This window comes from the organism of the source record quoted next, unplaced genomic scaffold, assembly GCF_019419815.1.
Source record: "Pyrus x bretschneideri cultivar Hongxiangsu unplaced genomic scaffold, Pyrus_bretschneideri_v1 Contig17, whole genome shotgun sequence".
NCBI lineage: Eukaryota > Viridiplantae > Streptophyta > Magnoliopsida > Rosales > Rosaceae > Pyrus > Pyrus x bretschneideri.
This window is the reverse complement of record NW_025999468.1, coordinates 3,621,318-3,643,258: the sequence shown is the minus strand read 5'-3', so window position 1 is coordinate 3,643,258 and position 21,941 is coordinate 3,621,318. Positions and strand designations below refer to the sequence as shown.

Here is a 21,941-nt window from a genome sequence, read left to right as displayed (position 1 = left end):
ATATCCTTCTTGATCGGAAAATAGGGATGGGCAATTGGAACCGAAAACTGAAACCGAAACACGAACCAAATTGGATTGCACCGAACGGTTTTGGTTTTGAAACCAAACTACATTGTAAGGAACGATTTGATTTCGATTTTGGCTTTTGAAAACCACACCGAATATCATCAGTCATCATTTGGTTGTTTGTTAGAGTTCTATACATTTAGTATCTACTCAACCACACTAGAATATCATCATTCATCATTTGCTGCATGTTTGCTTACATCAAGTTTGCTTGCTGCATATATAGTTGTTGTAGGTTTGTTTGTGCATATATTGTCCAATTTTAGATGGAAATGGATTATCAAAACATCGTCACTCAATGTGCTCATTGATAACATGCGTTCATTCATTATGCATTGTGTAGAAAATAAGATCGTCTTATGTGCAAATAGGTGTATATTTTAAAATGTACATTTCTTTCTTAAAAACCGAATCGAAACCGTTTGAAACTGCGCATAACCAAACTAAAAAAAAATTCCGTTTCAATTTCGGTTTCATTTAAAACCGCACCGAACCAAACCATGCCCACCCCTACCGGAAAATATAAACAAAAATGCATTTGATTACACCTCACATACTTAATACACGCCACATTTACTTTTAAATTATAGTTTATTTTAATACAGTCTAGATACATTCCAACACTACTCTCATGCTCCACACTTTATACATACACCCCCATCACCACTTAAACTCCACATCAAACTCATCTTCTTCACCACAAACAACTATTTAAATGTATATTCTATATTGTATATTGTATAAGTAGGCGTTGAAGCCAACTATTCAACAAGAAAAAAGGTGCTAATAAAAAACCTAGGGGTGGGCACGGGCCGGACCCAAATTTGTAGGAACCGGACTCGACCCGTTTAAAATGCAACGGGACGGGCCCGACCGGGTGTATGAATTTTGAGATTTGAAACCGAACCTAACCCGGCCCGTTTTAAACGGGCTGATTTGGGCCGAGTCCACAGGTCCAAATTACTTCTTTTTTTTTTTTTAATTTTTTTTAGAACAGGTTATTTGGATTTTGTATATAGAATAGCTCAATAGAAAACAATGAGAAAGGCTATGCTGTCAGTACAAGGCGTTCGCAGCCTTCTCCCAGTTCTCAGAGGGGTGAATACATCTTTCCCTGCCAATAGTTACAAATAAAAGCTTGTAAAGATGAGTTTAAATTCAAATCCAATGTGCATGAAATGGTCATGGTTAAAACTTAAAGGGGGATTTTGAATACCTCATCCTGATCATATTTGGTGTCAACTTGCTGGGCTTGCATACGTGATACTCTACAGACTGCAATCACATATTGCATCTCAACGTCAAATTGGGGATTTCGAATTGATTAAATTTCAGAACATGAATCAAGTGGACTTGCATATTATCAAAGATTGTTGGTCCACAATGAAACTAAATGCAGCTGTGTAACTTAATTGACTGGAATTACAAAATTCTCCACTAAATTTTCTCATCAACCAACAATTATCTAATTACATTACTTGGATTTACAGAAACGTTCCACCAATCAACCAAACATAATCTAATTAAAAATACCCAAATCTGAAACAGAAGATTCAAATATATACAAGTATGAAACTATCACAGGACATATATATATATATATATTCATATTCAATTCAACAAAAGATTTGAAATTGGAACATAACAGAGGTCAAGATTCAAGAACCCAACAAAATCCCTAAATCTAGTGCACCATCAACACAACAATTTTGGTTAATGTTAATCACAGCATCAAGCATGTGCGGCTTTCATTTGGTAATCCTATGAAGGCAAATTTATGAACCCCTTCCAATTCATATAAGGCAAATTTATGGATTGGGTTTGGGGTTTTCATGAAATCCCATATGATTACAGAATGCAGAGAGTCAGAGATTGCAGAGTCAGAAAGGGCATATATCTAGAAAACCCTAAATCCCTAAATCTAAAAAATTAATCAGAGATTGCAGAATGTAGAGACTCCAAAGAGTTAAGATTTAAGAAATTATAGTACCTTAATTTGGGAGGAGATGAGATGAAGGTGGTCGATTTCGATTCGCATGGTCATGGTGGTGTTCTAGAGGGCGGTGATGGGGTAGTCGCGATTGGGAAGAGAAGGTGGTGATGGTGGTTGGTGATGGTGGTCGCACCTCGCAAGTCGCCATAGAGAGGGCGACAGAGACAGAGAATTGGCGACGGCTGCTGTGAGGGGTAGAGGAATAAGATGAGACTGGGTGAGGAAAAAGATTCAATCGAACGGTGGAGAGTGGAGGTGGGAATAATCATTAAATTCATCCAATATCCCACGTTAGAAATGGTTCGGGTCGGGGCCCGTTCCTCGTAATATTTGGATCCGCCCCGCCCCATCAATCCTCCGGCCCACCCCGTTTCTTCTTCAATTCCTCTGCGCCGAACCTATCCCGAATAGTGAGGATCCGGCCCGACCTACAAGTCCAGGACCCGTTTGCCCATCCATATAATAAAAACCCAACAAAAACTTAAATTTACATTTTATAAGATCTCAAATTCACATAGTAAAGTAAAAGGCAAGTGGCTCTTTAGTTGTGGTAGAAAAATATTAACCATTTGCATAATGATATGTGTTTGAATTCTGTTGATGGTTAATTTAGTACAATATAACAAAATTTATTGTTTGATAATATATATATATATATGAATTTTGCATCCAAGTAGACCCTCTATTTTCTCTAGAAAGAGATCTCATCTGGATCTCTCTATCAAAACCTACCAATCAATTAATTTGGGTTTTTAAAATTTGATTCAACAGCAACAAGCAGAAAATCTCTTTAAAAATTATAATAATTTTAATCATTAAATCAAATTTTAAGAGTTCAGATCTTTTGATTGATGAATTTTCTCTTCCTATTTTCTCCAAGTATATGCAGTCCCTTGTGTAAAAAAGAAAAAAAAAAGGTGTATGCAGCAGGCCCCGCAAAATAATTACAGAAGTGACAAAACGTGCAAATTATCCCCGTCTTACTAAACCAGCCTGACAGAAGAGAAGGGAACCCAATAAAGCTGCTGTTTCGTCGTTCCAACTTCCAAGACACGTCCTTCTCCACCCACCATTTAGCCCATATACGGCACAGTCATCCGAACTGCTATCTCTCGGTCTCAATCTCAATCTGTTGCTGTCTCTCTACTCTGCTCTGGTGAACTGTAAGAACCCAAATCTCCTCCTCTTTTTCTGCCCTTTTTTATTTTTAATTTTTGTTTTTGTACTCTGTTTGTTTGTTTCTTAAACACACTACCTGTTTCCTGCAATGTGGGTTTGTTTTTTCACATGGGTTCAATTCGTGCTGTTTGTTTGCCGGGAAAATGTGGGTGAAACCAAGTTAAGAACATGAAAAATGATCAAGTTTAAGCTTTCGAAGTGTGGTTCAAATTTTGACAATGTGATGTAAAATGTTCACACTACTTTCACGCATGAACATTTTTCGTTTTGGGAAGATAATCTAAGCATGGTTGTTCACAAAATGTTAACGAGAAAACAAAAATACGCGATTAAATTTCGAAGTTTTGTGGACGAGGTTCAAGTTTGATTGTGTAATATAAATACAACTACTTAATTTTTAACAAAGTAATCTAAGCATATAATTGTTTCTGCATAATCTATATTATTTAACGAGACGACCTCATTTGGTTAGCATTATGTTATTGTTTATGATTGTGATCAAAGCAAACTCCAATCTAGTATTTAACATGTTAGGATCTTGGGAAGCATATGAGGAACTTTTCACGATATCGATTGTCACAGACTCGTTGTTTATAGTTATTATGTGAACAGCATGGCGATTCTACAATGCAAGAGTCTTCTGTCTTGTGGCGTAGTCTGTCCTGCGTAAACATTTCACTGTCATGCTACTTGATCCACCTTGGGACTGCCACAGTTCTCCTTCTCGCCATGCCTTACATGTTCCTTGCAGTGGTTTTCTTGTTGGGATTAGGTGGGACAGGTGAGAACGGAGATTATTCCCGTTGGATGGAACATGGAAGACAAACAATGTACAATATACAACATGGGTGATCCACTACTGATAGTCTAAAAGCATCAAAGCTTTTTGAGTTTAAACCCCACACCCCACACCCCATAGGTTCATTAGGCTTTCTCATACACCATTGGTTTAGGTGACTAAGTTAGTGACAATCTCGGTGTTGATTTAGAGTTACAACCACTGGTCCGTTGCCCAACATTTTAAGGTCACCTCTACAATATCGTTCTGCTGGACCTGACATAATAGTAATTCTGTATACCTACTTAGTTGGTTATGGTAAATTTGTAAAGCACATAGAAAAATGTTTCTGTTTACTGTCTACACCTGACTGTATGTTAAATTTTGTTCAAAAGTGTAGGCATAAAACTCCAAAGTAGACGAGCAACATAGAAAAGGCTAAAGCTTGATTATGTTAAACTTCTAATCAGACAGAGAATGAGACAATAGTTTGTGTATAATCGTTTGAAACGGAGATGTTTGATTCGATTGCGGCAATTTTATCTGTAGAGGTTTACAGCCCAAGAAATACTTATGTTTTCCCTTTCTTCGGTATTTCCAACTGCAAATGCAGATAATGGAATGCGATCATCCTTCAACTGGGAAACATAATGTTAAACTGGAAGATGGAGAGGTTGTTGCTGCTAATCAATTGGAAGGGGAGGTCAAGTTGGCTGATCTCATATGGGTAAAGATCAGTGGAGGCTCATGGTGGCCAGCACAGGTATTTGAAATGCTGTATTTTCTGATTGTTTTGTAACATTCAATAATCGAGATTTTTAATTGCACAGATTCTATTTGATATTACTTAGATGTGCCAAAGGATCCATTTCGTTATCTTCTTGTTTAATTCGTAGGTTGTTGATGATAACAACGTGAGTAACAAGAACAAGCCAAGTAAAAGATCGGCAGAGAAGGTTCTTGTTCGGCTCTATGGAAGCTACAAGTAGTAAGTCTTCCACGATCAGGTGTTTTGTCCTCATTTGTCTTCTGATTGTATAGAACTTCTGAGCATATTTTCTTGCAGCTTGTATGTGGACCCGGTAAAATGTCATTCTGATTTCGACATGGTATGTTTTGAATGCACTGTTGAATCTCCTTGAATTCTGCCTAAGCATTCGAAATTTGAATACTAATTTCCACCGGATTATAGTAGACATGCCCCATACCTGATCATATTGACTGAATTGCTGAACTTTCAGATACTCAAGCAGAACAACGGTTGTTATAGGGAAATACTCCTAAAAGCTCTGGAGCAGGTAACTATTCTTTCTTTGATAATTGCTCCTTTTAGGCAGGAATGAAATCTTGTGGTTGAAGTTGATGGTATCTCGTACGTCATCTAATATGGCTGTAGGTTTCTAGCCCAAAATCCGACATATCAAAGAAGCAAGGATCCAAGTCTAAAGGTTAGCCAACTCAAAATCCCTGTAAAAATGTATTGCATAACATTTATCAGTTAAACATAAATTATTGTTATCCAAGTTGAGAGGATTTAATTTCAGAATTTACAGCTGAATGGTGTAATAGAAATCATCTCGACGAACAAATTAGAATGGGAAAGGTTTTTTGTGCTGTAACAAACTTATTTTAAAGCACTATTCATTTGAATTTAAGGTTGAGAAGTAAATTAGAGGATTGAGGAATTGAACTAAAAGGGGAAAATACGTGGTATATGTGGAAGCATTGGTTGACCGATTGAGCCACCATTCACTATGGAAATACTAGATGATCCCTCACTTGAGAATTATTAGAGTGACTCAACTTGCCTTTCAAGAGAACATCAGTATGCGCCTTTGCTCATGGGAGACTTGTTTGTGCCCATGTAAGGGAATGAGTTTGTGAAATGGGCTGAGAAGATCCTAGGAGTAACGCCAGCCTACGCTAAACATTTTGATATTTCTAAAAACAATGGGAATCCACTCTAAGTGTGAACATTTTGTATGGTTTTAGAAACCCTAATATAACCAGTAATGCTTTAGGTACCCATGCAAACCTTATAAAAGTTATTAAATTCATGGTAATTTAAGAAACTAGCGAGAACTCATCAGAATAAGCGATCTTCCTCTCCTGGGTGCGGAATTTATGTTAGAACCTAAATTGTTATGAAAGTGTGTTACTCTTTTTGGTGTTTCGTTCTTGTGGCTTTCCATGTCCACCAATATACCCCTGTTTGTCTGTGAGTAGAGGTCACAACTGAGCTGAAGTCTTTATCTATCAAGGTCATTGACACAATTTATTATCTTATGTTGATGAAATCATTATGTTCAGAATGACCTAAATGGAAAGGTTTCTATTGTTTCTTAGAAACTGAGACTCTCGTACTGGTCAAAATGTTTATATTGTCGAGCAGAAAACGTAGCAGTTGATCTTTCCAGGCGTAAGTCCAGTCATAATCACGCAAGGGAAAATCCACAAACAGATTCTTCAAACTTGGTAAGTTCTTCTGATTCTCAACGGTCCTTATTTTGTAAAATTCTATTTCCTTGATATCACGTACGGGTACTTGGTTGCAGAATGCTGTTGCTCAGAGAACGGAATTTTCTGTGAGTTTCTTTAGCTGGTCTGTCGTTACATATTTATCTTCATGGGTTGCAGTTTCATATTCTTTGGCATTATCCATGTAAATCTTCTGTTAGGTAAGGGTTTCTCCAAGAAAGCGGAATGTCGTTATACCACAAAGTAAGGTGGAGCAGAAGACTCTACTTGCACCAAGGGTTGGAAATGCAAATGGAAAAGCTTCCAAGCAAAGTGGGGCAGAAGTGGTATCAAAGTCCAAAGAAGTGAGTGCCCGGAGATTGAGAGTGATGCAACAGCTTGGCCTGATTGCGCCCTCGGGATCTTCATTCCACAACAATGGACTGATTTGAGTCTCTTACTTAAGGTATTACAATTTTGTTTGTCATGGTGTCGATCATCTGTCAAAAATGGTAAGATTTTTTTGGTCCTTTGCAGCTGTATGATAACATTGTACCATTAAGAGACTTCAAATTCGGCACATGAACCATTCGGACTCAACCTGTTTTTCCCGTTTGGGGCTGCCTGATGCAAGCTGCTAGCTTTTGATGTAAGAATTGCACTGTAGATGCATAGGCTTATGTTGTAAGGCCACCTGACAAAGTAAGCCTAAATGGTCTTGGCTAGTTGGTTTTTGCTCTCATTTTGTTTTTGGAGGGTGGTTGCAAAATCTACTGAATTGTGTTTAAGTTTCTTTTTTGTGCATACCAAGTCTGAAACCAGTTGGTGAAATTGAAGCACGGGGTTATTGCTTCTCTCTCTATTCTCGACCTTTACGATAAACTTTTATAACTATTGAGAACACAAGTCACGTGATGTATTATTTCACGTGTTATAATGAAATGAACGATGTAGTTGATATATCCCACTTTTAGAGTATTAACCATATTGTTAAGTGGAATCCAAACACAATAGACTTTTTTCAGGTACATCGAAAAGAATACTTAAAAAAATTGACGGTATTTCTGGATGCATTGAGAAAACTAAAGACTAATTAAGGCCAAAGAACAAAGCTTTTCCCAAGTGATAGGACTAGATGGAACAACACAGAATTTGATTGTTCCATTTAGAGGTGATTTTTTAATGGATGAGACAAAATAAAATTGTATGTAATTACATATGTTTGTAATATACACGTAGAATAGAAAATCACATTTTATTCCTAATAAGAAAATATTATAATATATATCCTTAATTTAAACTCAATACCAACCTTTAACTAACAAGTGGCTAACGTTCTTTGCTGTTTAACTTAAAACCAACCGTGAGCTAACGAGTTTGTTAACGGCTTCAATCGTTATCAACATGATCCGTTAAATATTCACCAAGGTATTGACTTTTTTACCAGTAAATGCGGTTGAATTAACGGGTTGGGATCAATTTGCCAGCCCTACGAGAGAGAGAGAGAGAGAGTACATACTTGTACATGTCAAGAAAAAATCGTTTGTAATTTTCATGTTCTCTTTCCAAGTGGGCACCATTATTCCCACTGTGGATGACTACTACTGAATCACTGACAGGTGGCATTGGATAAGATTAATGCCTTTTTCTTTATTGTATTCACGTTTATTTATTTATCAAATAAATCGTTTCTTGAAATACTTGTTTGCCAAACTCATCTTTTGGAGCTTCCAACAAATGCTGAAGGCGGGAAGAGAGATGGTGTGGCCAATCCGTAAGTTTCATCATCTCAACCAGCTTCACCTGTTTATTTCATTAGTCTCTGTTTGGCTGCAAATAATTCTTTTCTCTCAATTAATACAGCCTCAAAATTAGCTCGTCGGATGATTCCAACACTGGTTTGTAGAGACTCGTTTGGCTGCTGCTCACTCGTTTCTGGTTTAACCAATTCCTCTCTGGCTCAAATTCACAGAAAATCATCTGTTCCAAACAAGGTCCTACTTTCAGCCTCTCATGAATCATGCATTCATCCCTTTTCTCAAAAATGTATTCCTTACTGATCGTACCAGATTTTGTTACTTGCATTTATGAAAATTTCTTAGACAAATTCTGCACAAGTTGAAGGCATCCCCGTCCAATTTCCGCCTTCGATCAAGTAAGCATAAAAAGATTAATGAACATTGATCATCTGATCCCCTTGACTTGCAGTCCAAACTTTGTACTGTAATTTTATATGTTTTAGACCTAAAATTGTGTTACTAAGAGCTTCCCACTATAAGTGCTATGTACGATGAGCTTTTTCTATTTTTAGAAGCAACCTGGTTCTGAGGCCGGAGGCATCAAATGATTCCGAGGATCTCGCTGGTGAATTTACAAAATTTAAAGTAGAAAACGTATCGAAAGCTAAGGACGGGATGGACTCGTTTGTAGCGATGAAAGAGAGGTTTCTGAGTTTTAAAAAGCACAAATTTTTGTAAGTAGCAGTTAAAAGTGCTTACAGAAGTTACTTGCACATACACATTGGTGGTGGTCTGTAACTGTAAGGTAAATATAATATTGAACAGGAAAGAGTCAGAGCATTTCCAAACCCTAGCTCAAGTACAAGCACCCAAGGTAATTATATTTTCTCTTAATCTTGTTTAATTATATGCATTCTGCTTTTGTTTGATTATTTACAAAGGAATTGGGATATTTCCATATATAAACTTAAAATTGTTCGAAAACAGTTCATGGTGATTGCTTGTGCAGACTCTAGGGTTTGTCCGTCTAATATCCTAGGGTTTCAACCAGGGGAAGCTTTCATGGTTAGAAATGTAGCAAACCTTGTTCCCCCATTTGAGGTATTTGGCTCATCTTTCGTCTGTCCTTATTTATTATCTCGAATCTAAACACATACACAATCGAATTCTTCGGATCAACCTTGTCTCTTTTGCAGTATGGAACATCAGAAACTAATGCCGCCCTTGAGTTTGCAGTAAATACTCTTCAAGTAGGTCGTCTTGCTCTCTCTAGTCCCTCCATCTATGTATATTTATATCTTGACCATGGTTTATTACAAATGTCGTATGAAGGGAGATTCGTCAATCCAAGATGTTCTTTCCAAAAACTGAAATTCTTCTTAATTTCGTCTCAACACATTATCGTATCTTCTAAAAGGAAAGGCCAAAAATTGTTCGTTTCTATACCAAATTACCGATACATTTGCAAATAGGTTTGGGAGCGAAAAAAAGGTTAAAAATTAGTGACCCCCATTCCACTTCTTGCATCTTCTCACACGAGTACTTTTCTGTTTACTTTCCTTGAGAAGCAAAATTGTTTGTGGCTGACTTCAGGTTGAAAACATATTAGTCATTGGCCACAGTAGCTGTGCAGGAATTCAGACCCTATTGAGAATGCAAGATGACGGTGATTCAAGGCTCGTTAACAATTCATTTCTATCTTTTGTTTTCATTCAGTTCATGAATTCCCTCTAAATATTCTTTGTGTGATTTTGCTTTCAGTAGCTTTACTCAAAGTTGGGTTAACAACGCGAAAATCGCTAAACTAAGAACAAAATCTATTGCACAGCACCTCAGCTTTGAACAACAGTGCAGGCACTGTGAGAAGGTTATACTCAATTTTCCTCGTCCTACTCTTCTTAAGCTTGTTTGTTTGTGATTAATTTCTAAAATATCTCCGAAATGATCGAAAACAGATTGTTCTTAACTCATGGTGATATGATAAAACAGATACTAATTGTCTTGTGCAAACGAATGGAAGTGACTGATTACGATTTGTTAAACGTACTAATGATAAAAGAATACAGATCAAGCCTCTAAAATGAGATAATTCTTGAGGTATAATAAGTTTTCGTTCTAGTGCAGGAATCGATCAATCGTTCATTGGTGAATCTTCGGACATACCCGTGGATAGAAAACAAAGCAAAGAAAGAGTTGATCTGTCTACATGGAGGATATTACGATTTTTCGAGTTGTACATTTGAGAAATGGAGCCTTGATATAAATGGCAGCAGCAGCTTTGTAGGAGGCAGATACTTGATCAAAGACGAAGCACTTTGGCGCTGAATTTCTTGGTTCTTCCATTGAAAGAATGTTCATTCTCCACATTGTAAATGCTAGGCTAGGTGGGCTTCAACTTTGAAGGCGTACACAAGCAACAAGAAAAATTTATTCATATTCCAAATTGTCCCCTGAAGTTATCTTATTTCATTTTTTGTCCCTGAGTTTTTCAGGCAAGATTTTATCAAGACAACTACTATTAATTGTGTGGTTATTCACTTGGAGGCATTATGTAATAGCTTAATATTGTAGTTTTTTATTGGAAAAACCCTAAGCCTATAAATAGGCTACCTGATGAGAATAGTACTGTCTTATTTTCTCCATCAACTGCCCTTTTGTTTTTCTTTTATCTGTCTAATTTATTTTATTTTCAATACAAAAACATCATTACCAAGAACAAATTTATTGTTTTTCTCAATTTTTTTTTAACAAAATGATATTGTCCACATTAAAGGGGAAGGGGTGGACTTAGCCTCACAAAGAAGGGGACACATAAACCTTACCCTTCTAGAAACAAAAACAACAAAGATACAAGGAAAAGAGGGGGGACATGAAACCTAACTCATCTAAAGCCGAACCTAAAGGTCTAAATCTGCAAAATAGAACAAGCAACATCACGAGGTTAACAAGAAAGTTGAGATGCACATTAATTTGAGAAGGGGAAGCCAGGCAAGCCAACATTGTCTAAAAACAAAGCAGCACGAACCATCATTGGAGGAGAATCATGCCATATCAAAGTTGGAGAAGACAAGCTTATATTAGCAAAATTGTCCGTTCTATATTGCCTTCCCAATATATGTGAAAGGCATAAAAAATCACCTTCCGAATACGGTCTAAACAAATAGACCATTGCATACAAAGAGACCAAGGAGGATCAAAATTAGGCGAGTGGAGGGCAGAATAAAACACTAGAAGAGTCACTTTCTAGCCAAAGACAATGTCAACCCCATTGATATGCAAACTCTATACCAATAATAATTGCTGATAATTCTACAAAAAAAAAAAAAAAAAAAAAAAAAAAAGAATTGCAATGACCAATCTCTTGGCAGAAACTTCCAAGAAACTGATCGTGACAATCACGAAAAACTCCTCCACAAGCAACAGGACCAGGATTTCCTTTAGACAAACCATTTGTATTAAGTTTAATCCAAGGAAACCAAAGAGAAGTCCAAGGCATAGGAAGAATAGTTGGCGCCTTACGAGAGATAGGTGGGATCCCTAAAGAAGAAATGATACGAACATCAAAACCCTGAGAATAACTAGGAATAAACTTCCCACCATGAACGATCCCATAATTGATAGATAGACAAAGATGATAAAAATAGATTGGGTGGCCCTCGAAAATTAACTTATTTTGAGCTTTCCAAATAGCCGAAATGTCTAAGGACCCACAAAAATCCAGAGATTGTGCAATTGTTAGGAAAAGGGATTACATACGTAGGCATCCCAAAAAACAACCACGGAATTTGAAAAAGGCAAAGAGGTACCAAATTGACATGCTAACCACCTCCAAAGCTGCCTAGATATCCGAAACTCGAAAAAAAAGATGAAAAGTAGATTCCTTAAAGTTATGACATAAACAACAAATGGATGCCGGAGAAATACCATGTTGTTGTAGTACACCTTCGGTAGGAAGTTTGTCATGAAAAAGCCGTCAAGCCAAAATAGACAGTCGAGGTGGGATAAAATGTCGTCAAATAACCTTGGCCCAACCACAATTGCTATGTTTTTTCCGAATAAGATAATAACTAGAAGAAAATGAAAATTTCCCAGTTGATGAAGGCTCCCAGATTAATTTGTCATTCTCTACCTTTAAGGCAAAGGTAAACGAAGAATCTGTTGAACTACAGAAGGGAATAAATCTCCAAAATAATCTGGTAAAGACCATCTTTGAGCTTCAATAGCATATGAAACCTGAGGAAGAACTGTGGGTGAAATGACTGAAGATAATGAATGGTCAATAATCGGGCCATCCAACCATTTGTTGAACCAAAAAGAGGCTGACATTCCATCACCAATAATCCAACGACTATTATTATTCAGAATATGCAAAGCCCGTTTCAAAACCATGCCACACTGAAGACCGTAAATAGATATCTTGTTTTTTGTAGGGCGCAAGAGGAAAACGCTTACGAGCGAAAGATTCACATAGAGAAGATTGTAAAGCATCCCAGCTAAAACTAAGCAAAGCCGTGAAGTTTAAGGCAGCCGAATCACATATTACAAATTTATTTGTCATTTTTTTTTTTTTTTGCAAACAATTATTCAAATCATTTTGTGAACTGACTAGTAATACACTCTAGTAGTAATCCTTTTGACATGGATGATGATAGTGTATTATATTTTTATTGGATTAAATACATATTGTGTGGCGTACCTCGATCCACCTCCTGTATCAAGGTATCCTCTTGATATTAAAGCACGCCTCGAACCCTAAGATTAGTAGGGTACACCCATTTCTGACAGGTGCATAGTAACCAAAATTGTTCTACTCAGATTAAAACCCAAAACAAAAAGGAAAAAAAAAAAAAATCATTTGCTAATTAAAACTGTAAAACCGAATAGGCCTCCACAAAATTAAGAGAAAGTGAATGAAAGTAAAACTTGATTTAAGTCGAGTAAAGCCGGGACTAAATAAAACAAAGAAAATGCAATCGGGGGACCTCATAAGCTGAGCTTTGAGGAACTATCGCATTTCGGACACACACAGAAGACGGAAGGCAAAGGCAGCCATGATCTCGCAGTTCTTCCTGCTCTCGCAGCGTGGCGACAATATCGTCTTCCGCGACTGTCAGTCTCTCTCCCTCTCTCTCTTTACTGATCCAATCTCTAATTCCTTACTAATTTCACTCGCTCAGATTTTAACTTCCGATCTGAATTGTTCAGCAACTCAGTTGTTGTGTAGTTCGATCTTCGTTTAGATCAATTGTTGCTTATACTATTTGAAATTATCTCTAACATAGTTATTTGGTAGAGATCTCCAAGAACAGTTATTAATTCAGCTCTAATCTCCAGTGGGTGTTTCCTAGATCGTACATGCATACCGTAGTTTTTCCCAATTAATTTTCGTTCATGAATAAGCAATTTGAGCTCGATTTTGAAGAAGTTAGTACTATTATGACCATTTCGGAAATGGGTATGGTGAGAAATAGAGAAACAAGTGCAAGTGAACACTTTTTTTTGTTCTACAAGAAAGGATGAATAAGCATTCGGGAGATCTGTTCTTATTGGATCTAGTGCTGAAAGATGGTGTACTTGATGCGTGATTTTGTTCATGCAGATCGCGGTGAAGTGCCAAAAGGAAGCGCAGAGATATTTTTCCGGAAAGTGAAGTTTTGGAAAGAAGATGGGCAAGAGGAAGCACCCCCTGTCTTTGTAGGTATTATCTTACTGAGGAGTGTTTGGCAGTGTCAACTATTTTCATTTGATTCAGTCTGCATATACGGTATCTTATGCTGACTTTTTCTGTACTCAATCAATAGAACGTGGATGGTGTCAACTACTTTCATGTGAAGGTTGTTGGACTATTGTTTGTCGCAACCACAAGAGCTAATGTATCACCATCTCTTGTCTTGGAACTTCTACAAAGAATTGCCCGTGTCATCAAAGATTATGTTGGGGTTCTCAATGAAGATTCTATAAGGAAGAATTTTGTGCTTGTGTACGAGTTGCTTGATGAAGTCATTGTAAGCTCCTCTTATATTTCTTAACTTATTTGGTTGTATCTTTCCTGAGCATATATGAATTCATGCTTCTTATCATCGTAATGTGCTAAGATAGTTTCTCTATTTGATTGAAAATTTAAAATGTGATTTGCTAGTTACCCTTTTCAGTAAATCTCGAATTGATGTTATCTTGTTGATAATTTTGTAACTATTTCTTGTCCCTGATTATTGCTCCCCCTCCTTTGTGTTTTATTCCTACAGTTATTTAAATGACTAGCTCTTTTAAAGGACAGCTTTACTTAGTATTTTTTCCAACCAAAGTTCAGATATTAACTGGATTATTTGAATCGGCGAAAGTAATGCTGAATGTATCTTTCTCCTCAATGGTGTGTTGTCCAGCTGTGTATTATTCGTAAATAGTGCTAAGGATGTACAAGGCCAGCTGGAGTTGGGCAATTCCTGCTTCTTGTGATGCTTTACTGTTCGAAAGTTAAGGTTTTGGGAGGGAGGAAAAGGGTTTGGTGCTAGGAAGTTATGTTGTATTGGCAATAATTTGTGTTGTTTGGATGGAGATGAACAAGAGAACTTTCAAGGGTGCTAGGGAAAGGGATATGGTTCATTAGCGAGATGCAGTTTGAGTTTGGACTTCCTTGTGGGCTTTCGGTTTCTTTAGAATTTAAGGACTGGTTTTCATGCTATTTATTTTGACTGTACTGCTGTTTTAAATAGTTTTTTTATTTTTTATTTTTTTATTTTTTTTTATTTTTAAATTTGTTTTCAACTGGTTTTCCTTTTTGATATACATTTTGATGGGTGGCATTTAGCGAAGAACTCCTTGTCCCGTGTTGCAAATTTCATTTTTATCCAATAACAGTTTGTGTTTCATTTTGAAACTATATATATCTTGATAAACTTGTTTATGTAAAAAATACGTTGTGATATATTTGATCCATGGAAATTATTAACTTGCTTGTGACTTGATTTTGTATATTCATTACAGGATTTTGGCTTTGTGCAAACAACATCAACTGAATTGTTGAAGTCTTATATATTTAATGAGCCAATTGTTCTCGAATCTACACGTTTATCATCTATTGGCCCTACTGGCCTTTTTATGGTAAGGTGTTATCTAATGATTACGAATTTCAGAAAATTAATGGAACTTAGATGGAATATCGTTTCTATTGTGGTCTTATTGGCATTTTAGTTATTGACTCCCAAAATTGATGCATGCAGCAAGGGACAAAGAGAATGCCTGGAACAGCTGTCACAAAATCAGTTGTTGCAAATGAGCCTGGTGGTAGGAAGAGGGAGGAAATTTTTGTGGATATAATCGAGAAGATTAGTGTGACTTTCAGCTCTAGTGTGAGTATATTTTTCTTACTATTAGATTTAACCACTTTTTCCTCACTGTTATACAGGCATTAAAATATAAGAACAATAGTACAGACACAATAATAAGTTACAGTTTCTAACAAGCAAAATTTGATGCCAATCTTACCCAAGTGTTATCATGAACTTCTTGGGTTTGATATAGAAATCTTGCACTCCCATCTCTTTTGATATCATAGTGGTATATTCAGTGGTTCTTATGAATAAGGTGACACCGTGACAGCGTCTCTATGGCACCTGAAATTCAGCTTATTTGGTTCTTTATAATTAATTTTATATCATGCACAATGGGGGGTTTGTTATGAAGAAATTAGGTGTCCAGCAGTAACTAATTTTAGGATTTTTCGAACTTTCTGAAGGGTTGTTTGAAGGATTAGAATTGTGGATGAACATATAGGTTTTAGGGTTTCAAATGAATGCTAAGGCCTCCTTTGGTATAATGGATTGGATTGGAAGGGACAACTCTCTAAATTCAAGGTATTTTGAAGGCAATGGAGAATGATTCTTCATTTTGAGGGGATTAGAAAAGGATTAGGTATGAAGAAAACTTCTCCCTTCTAAATCCTACCATTTTGGGGAGAATTGGAATGGATAACTTTTCTTCTTGAGTAATCCATCTCCTACCTCCAAGTTTATCACAAATTTTATTTCTTCTTTCAACATACCTTGAAAATAATTGCCTTTTCCATTCCACTCCAATCCTTCATACCAAATGAGGCCTAAAATTCTTGTAAGTCATCTTGAACACTTGTGTCTAGACCCAAAAACTCCTTTGAGGTTCTAGCGCTCGTAACTTTAGCCTCAAAATTTTAGAATGGATAAAATGGATGTAGTACATAAACTTTACTGCAATGCACATTCTTTTGACTTAATTCTTGACTTTTCCTAAACTTAACTATATTTATTCAGTATATGTGGAAACAGTAATATAGTCAATTAGCTCTGCAGTGCTAGTCTATTCTTATCAGGTAATCTTATGTTGCTATACAGGGTTACATATTGACTTCTGAGATTGATGGAACCATTCAAATGAAAAGCTATCTCTCTGGAAATCCAGAAATCCGATTAGCCCTCAATGAGGATCTGGGCATAGGAAGAGGCGGAGGGTCGGGCTATGGTACTTATCTGACATGCCACCGGATTGTTATGTTTTACAAGTTCACAACTATCTTTTGAAAATAAATCTTTTCATATTATGGTGTCATGGAGTTGTTTGTGGTAGTATGGTCAAGTGGATGATCTAATTTTAAAATTTGTAGTTTTATGTTCCCTAGAAAATATCTAGTTTTTAGATTAATAAACTAAAATTTTGAGGTCAGAACCGTCAGATACATGCAGTATGCCCTCTATTCTAAAGAAAGTCCCTGTTTCTTTTTCATGTTTTCAACTGTATGATATTAGTGCCTACAATCATCAACTACAATGCCTCAACATAGCTTTAATTCGTTCACTAAATGCCAAGTCATTTTGTCAAGCTTGTATCTTGTCCTTTCACAATCTCAAATGCTGCTTTCTCTTGCAGACTATAGGAGTTCATTTGGATCAGGAGCAGTGGTACTTGATGATTGCAATTTTCATGAATCTGTACGTCTTGATAATTTTGAAGTAGACAAAACTCTGACCCTGGTAAGTGAAAATGAGTCAGATCAGATTATTCTTTTTTCAATTTAAATGATACTCAAGTAATGTGATATCTTTTGTTGAATGATTATATGGCTGCTCTGTGGTACTAATTTTAGGTGCCCCCTGACGGTGAATTTCCTGTCATGAACTACCGTATGACTCAGGAGTTCAAGCCCCCTTTTCGTATTAATGCGTTGATTGAAGAAGCAGGAGCTCATAAGGTGATCACTGTTTCATAAATTTTATTCAATGTTTTAAGATTGTGAAATTAACTAAAAAAAAATTATTTAGGAAGATAAAGAATCAGATTTTGAACAAGAGAATGAGGCATTTGGCTTACACTATGATGCTGACTTTGTATAATTCATATCATTTAAAGGTCATGTAATTGAGGTAGAAAATTATCATGTAGTTATGGTAGAAAATTACAGTTTGGAATTGCCATTGTAGGCTGAAGTGATTCTGAAAATATATGCCGAGTTCCCCTCGAACATTACTTCCAACACAGTTGCTGTACAAATGCCGCTACCTAAATATACTATCAGGTAACTGTTCACTTAATTTTCGATTGCTAAGAGAATATTAGGTATTGTTCCATGTCATCCTTGTAACAATTGATATAGTGAAAGGGCAACGTTTTTGCATGTCTATTAATTGATGATCAATTTCCATATAAGATTTTCTGGGTACTTTAATTTGCCATTGTTTTTAATTTGTCATTGTTCTTGGTTCTAAAGTTTGTTCAAAATACAAATGTCAGTCTCAATATGATAGAAAACTTTGTTCACTTGGGTTTCATTTTAACAAGTCTTGCTAGGATATTTTTTTACCCCTTTCTCACAGTACATTGGAGGGGAGAGGAAAGAGGAGAAGGAAAGGGGGGGTGTTGTTTGCTGGGTAGGGTACCCATCGCTATCATTCTCTTACTATAATTGCAGACATAACAAATAAGCAAAAAGGGAGGTAACTAGAAAGACTGATTAGACTTCAGCAGGTTGTTGTGAACTTGTAAAGGCAGCAGTTATTAAAACCAACTAAAATATACAGCAAAACATGGTGGTTGTCTTTGAGTAATTGCAAGGACATTCTATAAATAAGAGGACCTTTAACTTCCAGTGTATGAAAAAGGTGTAGACAAGGCTTCATAGTATTCACAGGAGGAGTCAAACTGGCGGACCTTGCTAAAAATTGCATGATAGTGTCTATATGTACTAACCACTGCTTAAACAATAATATATGTTATTTCAGAGCCAGTTTTGAGTTGGAACCAGGAGCAGTTGGACAAACAACAGACTTCAAGGATGCCAATAAGAGACTTGAGTGGGGATTAAAGAAGGCAAGAATTTCTCATCCATGATCTCATTTGTTCACGTTATTGAGTTTTGAGTAGTGATTTTAGCAGTGTTAAACTTTGTCCCATTATTGCATATACTATATTGACAAGTTCAAACAACAGATTGTCGGTGGATCTGAACATACGCTACGTGCCAGACTCACATTTTCCCCTGAAGTACATGGTATGACCTTCATTGATTGGGTTTAGTATCTCCTTGATTACTTTCAAAATGATGCATATTTAATGTTAATCTCATTATATATACATATTCATGCGTCACATACTCAATGCAGGAAACATAACAAAAGAATCTGGTCCAGTTAGCATGACATTTACAATACCTATGTATAATTCTTCAAGACTTCAGGTAAGCCATTGTCATTACTTTCATTCTTACCTCGTTAAAACCATGCAACGGATGTTGATTATGGTTAAAATACTCATCATGGATCATGTTAAATCCTTTCTTTTCATGCTGTTGCTGATTTGTGTTGGACTTGAAGGGGACATTATGGGTCGAATATGTGAGTTGAATGTAGCTCCAGATTTTGGATCCCTATCCCAACTAAATCTCGACTCGACTATGGCAAGGCCTTGAGTCCTTGACATAGTCTAAAACAAGTTTCTTTTCTAAATCTTATAATGAGGATTGGTTTTCGAATGAAGCTATAAAGGTGGATCATTTTCTGAAAAACCCCTAGGTTACAATGTCATTTCTGATGAAGCATATGCATTGTGCAATAGAAGAGGTCAGCTTTGTTCGTGTGCGATAAAAATGTTCCCAACGACTCGTTTGAGGCTGATATGTACAGCTTTAGTGATTCTTCCGGGCCAGGGAGGCATCAGCCCTGGTGCCTCAGAGAGGTCGTCATTAATTTGTCTAATACCTAGCTCTCATCCTATACAAAGCTCTTCATCCTCTGTTGTCTTGCGCAGTGAGGCGAATGGATTTTCCCTGCTAAGTATGCCTGAGATGCAGAGTTATCACTACCTTTTAACATTACTGGCCCCCGCCATTTAACAATGTTGTCCCCCCGGTCTTTTTTCAGCTTTTAAATAGAGTATAATAAAATACTAAGGCCATTTTATAGGGGATGTGTCGACAGTACATCAACATGTTGGTTTATGTGTTGAAGATTGGATAGCTAAGCTCTGTTATTTATCTCCAATTTTTGCCTATGAATATGCTGAGTTAAATGTTTTTTCTCTGATGCAGGTAAAGTACTTGCAGATAGCAAAGAAATCTGGGACTTATAATCCATATAGGTGGGTAAGATATGTTACTCTCGCCAATTCATACGTTGCTCGGATATGATATGAGGAAACCTCATCTGTTATGCCATTTCGCGGTGGAGGAATTGGATTTGGAAAGCAAACGGTTCTAGCTGTTGTAAGATGTCTAATGAAACCCTCTCTCTCTCTATTGTTTTTTCGGTGGGTTCGGATTTCAGTGATTTCATTTCTCGACGAACATTTAGGTTGTATCACTGAATTTTTTTGAGCTGGACTATTCATTCATTGAATTGCTCCTTGTGGATTGGCTGTTTATTAACTGTACAAATGCACTCAAATTGCAACCAGTAAGAGTTTTTGTTACTTTTGATTTATATTTTCCCGGGTCTGAGTATGTTGTTTTTAAGAAAATTCTGCCCAGAACATTTGGGAGTGATGACAATGTAAGTTTCGTATGAACTTCTGCCGTATCTGTCTGTTATATGCACCAACCTCCAGTCTGCTTAACAACCAAAAAAACAGTCGACGGTGGATAAACAGCAGTGCTTTTGTTTTCATCTGATATTATATCGAAATGTTGAACTTATAGCCGTAAAATGTAGACGTGATGGTATTACAGTAGGCCGTCGCAGCAATATTTGTTGAGTAGTGTTATTCGTACACTTATTTTTACTTCTCTTACATCCTTCTCAATTTTGTCCGTCTGATCCAGTAAACTGAAGAAGATGAATAGATGAAAACTAACAAAACTGTCTTATTTGTTTCCCTGCACAGATGAACAGTTATACCGTGAACCCAACCCATGGCTGTATATTCAAGGTGCCACTGTAGATAATTTAGCCCATGGTTGACAGAGGTTTTGTTTTTAGTTTTTGGTTTCTAGTTTTCATCTTTTGTGTTAGTGGTAGTGAGGAAAATATATGAGGAGAAAGACATATGGAATGAGTTCACTGCTACCGTAGTGTCCCGTTTCCAAAAACCATGATATGTGTAAGTTTTTCAACACATGACACTATATTATTGAATCGGGATACTACGTGGTAATGAATTCGTTCCATGTAAGTTGCTCTCGCAGGTGAGGGATGTGGAAGAGTTGAAGAATTGTGGGAGAGGTGTGTTTGGGCTAGCAATGAAAATTAGGCTTGTTTAGGGCCAAATAATTTCTATTTCTTCTTAAGAATACGAGTTGAGCTTCGTTGTGCCAATTTACAGCCAATCTATGAAAGCAAAAAACAAACAAGGTTCCTCTTCTCACCCAATGTAAGTCATAGGAGAGCTCATAAAAAGGATCTTCAACTCTCTCAACAAATTGAGACGTTGAGAGAGCCATCGATCTGCTTATGGCGCAATTGTTTGGTTTAGAAGTTAATTAAATTCGCAACATATATCAGCACTCACTTTCTCTGTATGTTGGTAGCATCCAACACTGGCATGCTCACTTACACCTTTCTCTTGTGGCTCCTTTTGTCATTGAGAGAAAAGAATCACTTGGGGGTTAAGATTTTCTATAACCAACAAGATTTCAAAGAATTGTACAAGGAGAACTTTGACGCCACTAGAACTATGCATGTAAGAGAAAATCTCTCACGTACCTAGGACTGTAGGCGGTAAATACGGGAATCCATCATTCCTAACAAACTATAAAAAGTTATGTAATGATTCAAGTAAAATTAAAGAAAAAGCAAAGAAGCCATAATTTAAAAGGGTTGATCTTTTTTAATTCATTCAATCTGACAGCTGAAAATTAAAAAATTTCATAAAATACAAATAAATGTGTCGATAACACCGAATTAACTTAGAATTTGGCAGGTGCAATTAACTTGTTTTAACACTGATGGATTAGATGCTTGCGACTCTTCTAAATTTTACTTTTGCTTTTTTACTTAAGGCAAGTAATCTACGTCAAAAATCAAGCAGCCCCCACTTTAACCTTTATGACCCTTTAAAATTCGACTCTTTTCCAAGGGGACAAGGATTATTTCTCTGTTTTTTTCTCCCTTTCTATTTGAATGTTCATGAATTTATCTTTGTAAAGAGAGAAGAATAAAAAACTGTGAGAGCAGGGAAGAGAAGGGAGAGAAAAAGGGAGATAAGAGAATCCCCATCCAACTCAATAGACCTTGAACTAGGAGGCGGCTTAGTAGGATAGGACAGGATAGCT

The 21,941-nt window shown here is 36.6% G+C and overlaps 3 protein-coding genes and 1 long non-coding RNA gene across 7 annotated transcripts; 3 read left to right on the top strand and 1 right to left on the bottom strand.

The window, feature by feature from the left end:
• Positions 1–620: 620 nt before the first annotated feature.
• On the bottom strand, positions 621–2,216 carry LOC103964955. The gene is made up of 3 exons (XR_669956.3): positions 2,057–2,216; positions 1,283–1,341; positions 621–1,180 (listed from the first exon to the last, which is right to left on the bottom strand). It is a non-coding gene; the product is annotated as an uncharacterized LOC103964955 (long non-coding RNA).
• A 583-nt stretch (positions 2,217–2,799) lies between these two features.
• Positions 2,800–7,335, top strand: LOC103964956. Its single transcript, XM_009377966.3, has 10 exons — positions 2,800–3,222; positions 4,630–4,779; positions 4,913–5,004; positions 5,083–5,125; positions 5,258–5,314; positions 5,413–5,464; positions 6,409–6,491; positions 6,572–6,601; positions 6,695–6,939; positions 7,011–7,335. The coding sequence occupies exons 2-9, from the start codon at positions 4,633–4,635 to the stop codon at positions 6,923–6,925; spliced, it is 735 nt and encodes a 244-aa protein (XP_009376241.1). The 5' UTR covers positions 2,800–3,222; positions 4,630–4,632; the 3' UTR covers positions 6,926–6,939; positions 7,011–7,335.
• An 811-nt stretch (positions 7,336–8,146) lies between these two features.
• Positions 8,147–10,854, top strand: LOC103964958 (beta carbonic anhydrase 5, chloroplastic). 4 transcript variants are annotated; one of them, XM_018651832.2, is made up of 10 exons: positions 8,147–8,247; positions 8,337–8,467; positions 8,576–8,628; positions 8,785–8,946; positions 9,038–9,086; positions 9,200–9,313; positions 9,409–9,462; positions 9,806–9,888; positions 9,977–10,079; positions 10,337–10,854. In XM_018651832.2, exons 1-10 carry the CDS (start codon positions 8,211–8,213, stop codon positions 10,535–10,537), a joined length of 987 nt encoding a protein of 328 aa, XP_018507348.1. In that variant the 5' UTR covers positions 8,147–8,210; the 3' UTR covers positions 10,538–10,854. The 4 variants fall into 4 exon arrangements, with proteins under 4 accessions (XP_018507348.1, XP_009376242.1, XP_048437403.1 ...); XM_009377967.3 differs by having other exon boundaries at positions 9,974–10,079; XM_048581446.1 differs by lacking the exons at positions 9,200–9,313; positions 9,409–9,462.
• Positions 10,855–13,162: 2,308 nt separating this feature from the next.
• Positions 13,163–20,154, top strand: LOC103964959 (AP-4 complex subunit mu). Its single transcript, XM_009377968.3, has 13 exons — positions 13,163–13,321; positions 13,812–13,906; positions 14,014–14,217; positions 15,197–15,313; positions 15,433–15,561; positions 16,579–16,705; positions 17,111–17,214; positions 17,328–17,432; positions 17,662–17,756; positions 18,460–18,547; positions 18,668–18,728; positions 18,841–18,914; positions 19,764–20,154. The coding sequence occupies exons 1-13, from the start codon at positions 13,264–13,266 to the stop codon at positions 19,860–19,862; spliced, it is 1,356 nt and encodes a 451-aa protein (XP_009376243.1). The 5' UTR covers positions 13,163–13,263; the 3' UTR covers positions 19,863–20,154.
• The last annotated feature ends 1,787 nt before the right edge of the window (positions 20,155–21,941 follow it).

Excerpts from the sequence above, each read along its gene's own strand:
- LOC103964958 (XM_009377967.3), top strand. The coding sequence starts at position 8,211 with ATGCTGAAGGCGGGAAGAGAGATGGTGTGGCCAATCC. Across the intron at positions 9,314-9,408 it reads ACCTTGTTCCCCCATTTGAG|TATGGAACATCAGAAACTAA; the intron begins GTATTTGGCTCA and ends TCTCTTTTGCAG. Across the intron at positions 10,080-10,336 it reads AGTGCAGGCACTGTGAGAAG|GAATCGATCAATCGTTCATT; the intron begins GTTATACTCAAT and ends GTTCTAGTGCAG.
- LOC103964956 (XM_009377966.3), top strand. The coding sequence starts at position 4,633 with ATGGAATGCGATCATCCTTCAACTGGGAAACATAATGTTAAACTGGAA. Across the intron at positions 5,315-5,412 it reads TCCTAAAAGCTCTGGAGCAG|GTTTCTAGCCCAAAATCCGA; the intron begins GTAACTATTCTT and ends ATATGGCTGTAG. Across the intron at positions 6,602-6,694 it reads CTCAGAGAACGGAATTTTCT|GTAAGGGTTTCTCCAAGAAA; the intron begins GTGAGTTTCTTT and ends ATCTTCTGTTAG.
- LOC103964959 (XM_009377968.3), top strand. The coding sequence starts at position 13,264 with ATGATCTCGCAGTTCTTCCTGCTCTCGCAGCGTGGCGACAATATCGTC. Across the intron at positions 17,757-18,459 it reads CTACCTAAATATACTATCAG|AGCCAGTTTTGAGTTGGAAC; the intron begins GTAACTGTTCAC and ends ATGTTATTTCAG. Across the intron at positions 18,729-18,840 it reads ATTTTCCCCTGAAGTACATG|GAAACATAACAAAAGAATCT; the intron begins GTATGACCTTCA and ends TACTCAATGCAG.